At 31.2% G+C, this 10,334-nt stretch overlaps 1 protein-coding gene and 1 pseudogene across 2 annotated transcripts; both read right to left on the bottom strand.

The window, feature by feature from the left end:
* Nucleotides 1-292: 292 nt before the first annotated feature.
* Nucleotides 293-2,396, bottom strand: LOC114367626 (annotated as a pseudogene).
* Nucleotides 2,397-4,799: 2,403 nt separating this feature from the next.
* Nucleotides 4,800-7,806, bottom strand: LOC114368037. 2 transcript variants are annotated; one of them, XM_028325369.1, is made up of 2 exons: nucleotides 7,595-7,797; nucleotides 4,800-6,167 (listed from the first exon to the last, which is right to left on the bottom strand). In XM_028325369.1, the coding sequence occupies exon 2, from the start codon at nucleotides 5,731-5,733 to the stop codon at nucleotides 5,134-5,136; it is 600 nt and encodes a 199-aa protein (XP_028181170.1). In that variant the 5' UTR covers nucleotides 5,734-6,167; nucleotides 7,595-7,797; the 3' UTR covers nucleotides 4,800-5,133. The 2 variants fall into 2 exon arrangements, 1 of the variants encoding a protein (XP_028181170.1); XR_003657321.1 differs by having other exon boundaries at nucleotides 5,828-6,196; nucleotides 7,595-7,806.
* Nucleotides 7,807-10,334: the final 2,528 nt, after the last annotated feature.

Below are 10,334 nucleotides of genomic sequence, written 5' to 3'. Positions count from 1 at the left end.
TGCAGTGGATGTTTTCTTTCAAAGGGTAGCGCATTGTACACTTCAACCTAGGCTACTCTAAACTTCTCTTCTAAATATATATATAAGTATCGATTGTTTGTATTTTCTTTCCAAGGAGAACTGTTGCTATTTTTCTTCTATACTATTTTCTGATTCTATGTGAAACTACTGTATGTGTTTGCTGTTACGGTTTTTCTAGTTTTTATCTAACAATAAAGAGCTGGGAAACATGGCTGTAAATCATGTAAGTCAGCATGAGAGATTGAAAATGAGTTTTATGTACCAAGGAAACCGTCATAAAGCTCTGCCATCAGCCCATCACTTAGCATTGGCTATAGTTTTTTACTTTTTGTTACTAACCTCTGAATTACTCTGTTAAAGTAATTCACAATTCACAGCAAGTAATGGCCAATCTCTCATCTTTCTCAAGAAATAGAATACTCTAGTCTAAAAGCAAATGATACAACCCCTTTTAAAATTCAGAAGGGCATAACCCTGTATCAAATAGAACTATTCCCATTAGTTATGAACTGAAATACCAATAAATGTTGAGCAAATCGGAATCCTCATTTTCCCTTAAATGCTCAAAGAAAAATTTTAAAATAAAATAAATTTCATCTTGTTTATTATGATTCTGGTCTCCAGTAAGAAAGGGATGAACTTCACCTCTTACTTCAATCCAACTGCTACCTGGAATCCTCTTCATCCCTTTTTCCTTCATTTCAGTCCTTACGGTTGCCACATCTGACCACTTACCTGCTGCAGAATGAGCATCTGACAACATCACATATGACGATACATCATCAGGATCCAAAGCCAAAATCTTTCTTGCTGCCAGCTCTCCCAACTTCAGGTTAGAGTGGATTTGACACCTCGCAAGCAATGCCTTCCAAAATTCAAGTCCAGGGTCAAGAGGTACACTCTGAAGAAAATCCTCAGCTTCTGCAAACCGTCCAGAGCGAGCGAGCAAGTTAACCATACAAGCATAATGCTCAGACTTCAGCAAACTGGGGCTGTCAAGCCAGGCCCGATTGAAATATGAGTAGCCCTCATCAACAAGACTGGCATGATTACAAGCCCAGAGTAACCCAAGAAGGGTAACATAATTGGGTTTATAGCCTTCTGAACCCATTCTTTTGAACAAGCTTATTGCTTCAACACCTGTTCCATTCTGTGCATAACCACATATCATCGCATTCCATGAAACTATGTCCCTTTTAAAAAGCTTGTCAAACATTAGCAGGCTGTCTTCCATGCTTCCACACTTTGCATAAAAGCTAATAAGTGAATTACCAACAAACTGATCAACCTTCCCCAAAAACTTGATTGCACATGCATGAAAACTTTTCCCGATTCCAAGGGAAGCTATATTTGCAGCTGCACAAATCACACAAGGAAATGTAGATTCATTTGGTATAAATCCTTCTCTAAGCATGCCAATAAAAAAATTCACAGCTTCTTCACTGTGGCCCGTTTGGCTGCACCCACCAACCATCACATTCCATGAGACAACATTTCTCTCAGGCATCTCATGGAAAACCTGCAAAGCATCTTCAAACCTCCCTCTCTTCAAATATCAACAAATTAGAGTTGTATAAGACACCACATTAGGATGTTGAGTACCTCTGAAAACCTTCTGGGCATTCTATGGTACTCAGCTTGAAATACAAAGCAAGCAGAGCACTACCAACAAATATATGACAACTAAGGCCAATTTTCATTGCACAAGCATGAAGCTGCTTTCCAACAACAACATTTCCAAGTGCAGTGGAGGAGTTAAGCACAGTTCCAAATGTGAACTCATTGGGTCTAATTTTTGAGGCCAACATCTTGGAGAAAAGATAGATTGCATCTTCATGGCAATGCCGCTTAACAAAGCCCTGAATTATGGTCGTTGCCAATGCTACAGTTTGCTCAGACATTTCCTCAAACATGTGGCAAGCAACATGGAAAGTGGTTGAATCCAAACTACATGGATTAATGTCTATGTGTGCAACTGAGGCTTCATGCTTAGTGACATTGGCATGATGGGTTTTAGTTATATAGCTACAAGAAACAACGTGGGGTGCAATCCACGTGTGAGCAACGCAGAGTCTAGAAACTATGTTTCTCATATGAATCTTCATTCCATGCTGGATTGAAGTTTTCACATTAATGTTGTTCTCTCACAATTCACAACCTTATGTTGTACTCCAGGAGTTGTGCTCTATTTTTCTCAAATCAATGTTTTTTTTTTTTCTTCCAGAGAATCTTCTAATTGTTCCATAGTAGAGTAACTAGAATGAGATTCTTTAGAATTCAGTTCAGATACTTATCCAATAGTTTTTGCAATTCATTCATGTATGATGGAATATCTACGTTTTGCCATACACATGTAACCATGGTTGATGAATTTGACAAGGAGAAATAACAAACAAACAAACTCTTTTCCACTTGCACCTTCCTATTTGACTAATTTATTAAAAGGTTACAAAATTTAAAGAGATTCATTTATGGATTAATTATGGGTTTTTTGTTTATTAGACTTTTGTAAATTTCACATTTTTATCCATATACTTTTCTTCTTTCATTAGTTTTAGTCATATTTATCGATTAATAACATTAACTGACGAAGTATGAATCAATAAGTAAGATATCATTAACTTTTTTAAACAAATGATAAATTAAATACACAATTTACTAAAAACAATTACATGTGATTGTTCCTATAAGTCACCAGATTGTTAGGGTGATTATTATGTCAACATTGTTATTTAACAGTAAAAACTAAAATTATTAACAAAAAAATATAATAGTATTTCCTAAAATAAGAAAAAAATAATTTACTCAATTATAATTTTTTTAAGGAAATTTACTCACTTTTAAATTAATACTATAAAAAATTTATCAAAAATGCGTTAAAGAATATGTTGCTAACAATTCTCTTTTAGTTAAATTGTAACTATGTCGTTCAAAAATTAAAAAGAAATAATGATAAGCCTCTTATAGAAAAGGTTTTAAAGACTCAAATGGTTGAAAGTATTAAAAGAACATTCAATTTTGTTTTGTCATTTGCCTATAAATAATTTTTTGAAGATATAATATTCTAGTAATTTAAATAGAGTAATTTTATTTTCGGCTATTTTATTTGGAATAAATATATTTACATTTCATAAGATTTAACAAAATTATATTAGTTATCAGCAAAAAAAAATAGATATTTAATTTTTTATTCACATAACTACATAAAGAATTAGGAGAAATCAATGTTATAAAAAAGATGTACAATGCTATTATAAACTGAAATGTAAATATATTTACATTAGTGAGACTTTAAATTTTACTGTCAGTAAATTAAAGGCTAATAAATATTATTAATACAAGATGAAAAAACTAAACTTAAAATATTTATGAAAAAAATATATTTTATTTTTATATTTTCATGAAATTTTATTTCTATTTCTTGAAGTTTCATATTATTTAATTTAGTTCATGTACTTCATAGAAAACTTATTTTTAGTCTCTCCTTACAAATTTTTCACAAACGCATTAACTTTTTGACATCATTTCTTACATGACAAATATATTACACTATTTATTTATTGTGTGAATTGTCAAAAAGTAACGTTCAAGAAACAAACAAAATAAGAAGAAAATACAAAAATAAATCTATAATAACGGTTAAAAGAATGATGATGAAATCCAAAACAAAGTTGGAGTCCTTGAAAGTTACTATTCGATATCTTTGGAAGAGACATTAATAATTTTTTTTTTAAAAAAAAAAAGCAAAACAAGTTTTATTTTATTTTAATCAATTAAAAAAACTCATTTTGTTTGACACTTCAGATAAAAGTTAATAGTTAATGTCGTTTGTGAAAAATCTATAAGAAGAGACTAAATTTTGTTTTTTTTTTTATAAAATACATGGATTGAATTGAATGATACAAAACTTCAATAACTAAAAATAAGATTTTAAAAAATTGCATGGACACAAAACATATTTTTTTCTAACATTTATTTAAGTAATTGAAAATATCTAAGAGGATGCATTAAATGTTCTTTGGTTCTATAAGTATTTTCCTGTACGGGCACTAGGCAGAATCCTATGCTTAAATGGAAATTAACTCTACAATTAAAAAGTGTAAGCTCATGAAAGGGCAAGCACTCATTTAAAAACTACTAACTTGTCTGAAACCATGGAGCACTTACTAAGAAATTTCCTTAGAGAGGAATGACCACTAAACGAAACTACCAATGAATAGGGATTCCAATTCGCACATTAGTAAAAGTGACCCTAAAAAACAAAAGAATGCATGCGATAGGAAAACACTACTTTATTTACACTTTAACGTGTCGATCCTTCCACGGTCCATTAGCATAGATATTTTTGTAATTAAAAATAGAATTCAAAAGGTGACCCTTCACCAAACAACCCTAGAATTATCTGATAAAAAATAGTAATTAATTAATCTATTGTATTTTTTAAAAAAGCAAACATGTTTTAATTCTTTCAAAAAAATTTATCAAAATTAGTCTTAGCTTATGTATTTTAAAAACAATCATTTTACTCCTCATTTTTTATATAATTAGTAAATTTCATCCCTTTTTTTATAAAACTTAAAATGCTCAAATAAGTGATGAAATTCACCCATTACAAAAAATGAGAACCATAGGCATCAGTTTTAAAATATAAAGACTAAAATCAATTTTAACCTTAAATTAAGAAACATAAAACACATTTTTATGGACTTTTAGAGGGGTCCATTATCAAATTGCCAATCCTCAAAGTGATGACATAATCCATGAGGCAACCATGATAGTAGTACAAAAATTCTGAGGGGGCCAGTAGTGACTTTATATTATTGGAAATAAGCTCAAAAAGTCACTCAACACAGGAAATTAGAAGCGTCACATTAACATACAGTTAAAAGATGATCAAAATAAAAACATGGTCACACTGCAACATGTTACATCTTCAATCACAACTGAAGCAGAAAGTGTTAGACATGGACAAGACTCATAATTATAATTATAATATATATACACGCATATATATATCTTCAATCAAAATAGCAAAAAGACTTCATCCAGTCACCACCACAAACAGTTATTCCTTCTTCTATCACCTCAGCATGCCCTTAATTAATTAAAAACTTAAAAGAGAATCCTATCTTCATCTGCCTCCTCAGCAATCTGCAGTGATGAAACTGCTTGAGCTGCTATGAGATCAGCGGAGAAACCTGCAGGTCCCCATCCTGCACCTTCATATAGTGGTTCATGCATGTTCTTCTCAAAAGGCTCAGTTGAGAATGACCATTCACCATTTTCAGCAGCACCCCTCTCGCAACCATATCTGTATGCATCAGAGACCCAACCCACTCTTTCAAAAGACCAACCGCCGCCACCCTCTAGATGAGGGAAGCAAGCACTTTCTCCACTTACGGAGATGCCAATATTTTGGTTACCATTATCTATCACAACCTTACATGACTCGTCCGAGTCTTCGCCGAGTAGAACATGCAGAGCAACTGCCTCAGCAATAGCAGCACCCTCTTCGTCGAGCCTCTGCTGCTCTTCTTTCTTTATCTGTTTCTTTTTCTCCAGTTCAGAAATAATGGCTGCGGAAGTCGCGAGTGCCTTTTCTAAGCGTCTCTTTTTCTTCTCAGCCTGTTTAAGACGATCCAGCTCGTCTTTCACCTGCTTCTTCTTCGCCTTTCTCACATTTTGCCCTTTATTGCATGCCATGGTATCCATATAATTTACTACACCTAAATAGTAAATACTAAAGTGACGTCTTTGAGACTTCCTTCAAGTGAATTTCTTTAGAGCTGTATACATTTTTCTTTTCTGTAATTCTTTTCCACTCTTTCCCTAATTGTAATAATGCTAAATATATTATTTGTTGAAGTATCAAGACTAATACTACTATGTTCCGAACCACTACACCCACTCAGGTCTGTAGGAGTACCTCATTTTGCGAACTATGCAATCCCAAACAGAAACAACAGGAGCCAGCATCAGAGAAAATTCATAAGCACTCATATGACTTGGCCTCATTCTTCCTAACTTTCCACAACCCTTGCACTTGCCCATCCTGAAAAAGCCAACAGATCTACAAGACTATTAATAAATCCGTGCACTGCAATTACACTCTTGTTCTGGTATGCCCTTCCCAACTGCAGAGTAAGCTACATAGAGCATGCAGAATCATCAAAATCTGAAAGTTCCCACAAAAACAAAGAGACATGACTCATTTACAAATACAGAATGACAAGCAGCCCCCAAACAAATAAATAAAAGAAACCAGAAGGCCAAAAAGAAACGTGCAAATCAACAAATATATGAAAGAAAATGTCTCAAGCCCAAATCAAATTTCACTATAAGGTTAGACATCTGAAAACTAAGATTCGCAGAAAGATATGAACACATTTTTTTTACCAGCAAATAAGATATGAACACATAATCATGTGCACAGAAAGATATGGAGAAATGAGTTTAATGCCTATACTGACAATGTAGAACATCTAATCACAAATCACTCTTTGAATTACTTTAAGATAATTATTTTAAAAGTCAACAAACTTACCATACATGGTGGCTTGTGAGTGAATGTCTGTGTAAATTTTTTTACACAGTCAGAGTGTGTAACCCTTTTCCTCTTAAATTTATATGTTTCTACCAAAATGGAACAAATAATTTTGAATTGTCATATTAAACATGGTTGGACTAAAATCTTCAGAAAGACTGCATTTATATACATTTCAAGACTAACAAAATCATTTTGTTGATTAAAAATAAAAAAAATATAACAGCAACATGACTTAATCAAGTTCAAGAACAACTGAGGAACCAAAGGTATCGGGAGGGATGAAAATGTAACTTAATTTTAATAGACAATAGTTGCATCTATATGCTGCTCATTCCATTACATATCAGTCTTGAATAAACCATAAACAAATGATTCAAAAGCCGGTAAACAGTAAACACACTGTCCTTATCACATAAATAACAAATCAAACAGACATCCAGTGTCCACAGTGCTTTAACCAAACATGCACTTAAGATATTAGCCAATTCATTCTAATTTCACCATCCACCAACACCACACCCACTTAACAACCTAAACCCAACATTAAACAAGAATCACTAGAACTAATACATATACAATCTGGCTTGACCTGAACAAAAACACTCACCAAACTTGAACCAATATCTTCACTGTGATTGATTTGCTGATTTTCCATAAAAGAGAAGAGCCCAATGCCCCCATTTTAATTTCCCCTCAATTCTATTTGCAACCAACCCAAGACTAACAAATCCATTACCCCTATATAGACCAGATCCACCGAATTAAGAAGAAACACATCAATGAACTCAATTCAAGTAAAATCCACAAACACCCCATCAACTAAAACTACAAGATCTACCCAAAACACCCCACTTCTACAAAATCAACCACTTCACCAAAGAATTCAGACCCAGATCCAAAATCCCGCAAAATTCTCAATACCCACAATTCATCCAAAAAAAATAGAAAAAGAAAAAAACCCACAATCAAGATCAAAAGAACAACAACAAAAACGCAAACTTTGAGTCAGAAAACGAAGAATCAAACCTGTTGGAATGGCATAGAGAGCAAAAAAAGGGTTGAACCTTATCAGAGACACAGTTGAAGAGTGAGAGGTAAAGCTGAATAGGCAAAAGGGGTGTGTTCCTGGTGACGATGGAATTGGTTGGATCTGAAGGAAACGTAGGTGGGTAAGGAAAGAAAGTGAAAATAAGTTTTGTGCTTTAAGAAAGAGAAAACGGAGGAAAAAGAGAGGGAGAGAGGAACAATAAAAAAACCAATTACGCAAGAAAGGAAAGGAGGCGGTCGTGTGAAGGACGAATGAAATATGGACACGTGGCAAATAATGTCGAAAGGGATCATAGATTATCTGACTTTTCATGGTGACACGTCAGGCTTGGGGAGGAGTCGTGTCACAGGTAGATTGGACCAGTGGCACTATCATGAGTATGATGCATATCGTCAGGGTCCCTTAGTGGACAAATTGTAAACTCTCTTTCTTCTAGTAACTAGTACTAACAAAAACAACTAATGATGAATATTTAATTTAATATTTATTAAATAATATTTTAAAAATTAAATATATTTGATTCCTTGTAAATATTGGCTTTTAGTCTAAAAAAACAGTATGTTATTAATATAAAATATTTAATATTTATTAACTTCATGGATGATTCATTTTTATTAGAGAACTTGATTTGTTTTAATTTTTACATTTTATTAATGTTTTAGTCTTTATTAGAAATGAATAAAATTAATTAAGATAACAAAAAATATTTAAATTATTTTAAGTGCATGATTTAATTAAATAATATATTTATTATTTTACATTTTAAATATAGTTTTTTTATTAATTTTAATATTATTCTTATTTGTCAACTCACTATTTTACTTTTAGTATTTTAATTTTTAAAAGAAAAATTAAAATTTACTTAAACATTTATAATATTATTTTAATGTATTGATGTATTAAAAAATTATATTATATTCATTCAAAATTAATGAATTAAAATATAAAAATGATATATTGAAATTAAATTATAAGCGACTAATCAAATTATTATTTAAAAAACAAAACTAAAAGTAAATCAATGAATTGAAAAACAAAAATAGAATTAAAATTTAATAAAATCATTGTAAATAATATATTAAAAATTTAAATATAAGTTATAAAAAGTAAATTATATGAAGTATCTTATTGGTATAAAATAAGTTATATAAAATCATTGCAATAGGGTTTTCACAATATATATATATATATATATATATATATATATATATATATATATATATATTATTAATAATAAAGGGAATGCCCTTTTTTTATTTCCACATATTTTAGATAAATTTACCCTTTAAAATTTTTTAAACTTCTACTAGTATTTCCTAATAATTATCCATTACTCTTGTTAGTTTTTTTTAACTTTTAAATCTTTTTTATTTTTATATAAAATAGGTAAAGAGGCACTGAATGCCCATCTCCCACTAGTTTATACTATTAATAAATGAAATACCCTTATGTATGTCTACACATTTTAGATAGACTTACTCTTTAACAATTTTTAAACTTCTATTATTGTCTCCTAATATTTATCCTCTCATGTTAGTTATTTTTTTCAACTTCTAAATCTTTTTTTTTTATTTTTATATTTACTAGTGTGAGAGAGACATTATGTGCTTCTTTACATATTTTAAATAAAAGTAAAAAAGACTTAGAAGTTTAAAAAAAACTAACAACATGAGAATGGTGGATAGTTATTAAGAGATAGTAGTAGAACTTTAAAATTTGTTAAAGGGTAAACTTATCTAACATTTGTGGATACAAGAAAGGGGTATTCCCTTTATTAATAGGATAGATAAAGCGAATAAGGTGTCTTGAGGGAGCGAGCGGGGAGTGGGGAAAGGAAAAGGCCTTCAAACAAGTATGCATCTTCACAAAAGAAACTTGCATAATCAATGGGGGAGAAAAGGTCACATGCTCAAATACAACCTTGTTGCACAAATCACAAATTAGAAGCAAAAACAACAAAGGCCAAAAATCAAGAGAACCCCTCTAAGAGATCAAACTGACAAGCATTACCCTGAATCCACTAATGGATTTAAGAGTAAGAGAGGAAGTGGTCGAAGTTAGGGATGCCTAACAAAGCCCGCATTTGTAACGCCAAATATATAGACACATTTAACAAATATCAATGGTACCATTAATTATTCTCTCGATTTGTTCAATAATTCTTCTTAACCCAAAGAAACCAAAAATTACCCTTGTAGTGTGACTTCCATAAGAAATTCCTGATCAAGGACTATCATCATTGTGATTAATGCTAATTCATTTAAATATGTTTTACAACCTTTAAATCATAAATAAATGTATTTTAATTGAGAATACCTGGTAAGTGGTAGCACCTCTTACAACATCCCAATTGTGAACATAAGAACCAATTTTTTAAAATTGATATTGAACCCCTCCTATGCAGAACCTTCCTTTCCCGTTATAAGATCATCCTGATACCTAATCTAAAACATGATGGATAATGAAGATGAATACCTAATAACATTAAAGAAGTAAAAATAAAAACTAAAATAAGAAAAAGTAATTCTAGAATGTCATCCAAATCTAATAAGGCTATTGGGTTCATGATTGAACTAATGGGTCATTAGATAAACTATATGAAATTGTGTGCATGTGTATAATAATAATGATAATAATAATAATAATAATTGTTAATTTATAACTACAACATGTGTAGTATCTTGTTAAAAATTCAATTTTAGTATTAATTTTTTTAAA

This window comes from Glycine soja, chromosome 9 (genome assembly GCF_004193775.1).
Source record: "Glycine soja cultivar W05 chromosome 9, ASM419377v2, whole genome shotgun sequence".
Classification (NCBI taxonomy): domain Eukaryota; kingdom Viridiplantae; phylum Streptophyta; class Magnoliopsida; order Fabales; family Fabaceae; genus Glycine; species Glycine soja.
Note: the sequence above shows the minus strand (reverse complement) of the source record. Positions and strands in the feature narration are given on the sequence as shown.

What these genes read in the sequence shown, in the direction of transcription:
- LOC114368037 (XM_028325369.1), bottom strand. Translation starts at nt 5,733, where the DNA reads ATGGATACCATGGCATGCAATAAAGGGCAAAATGTGAGAAAGGCGAAG.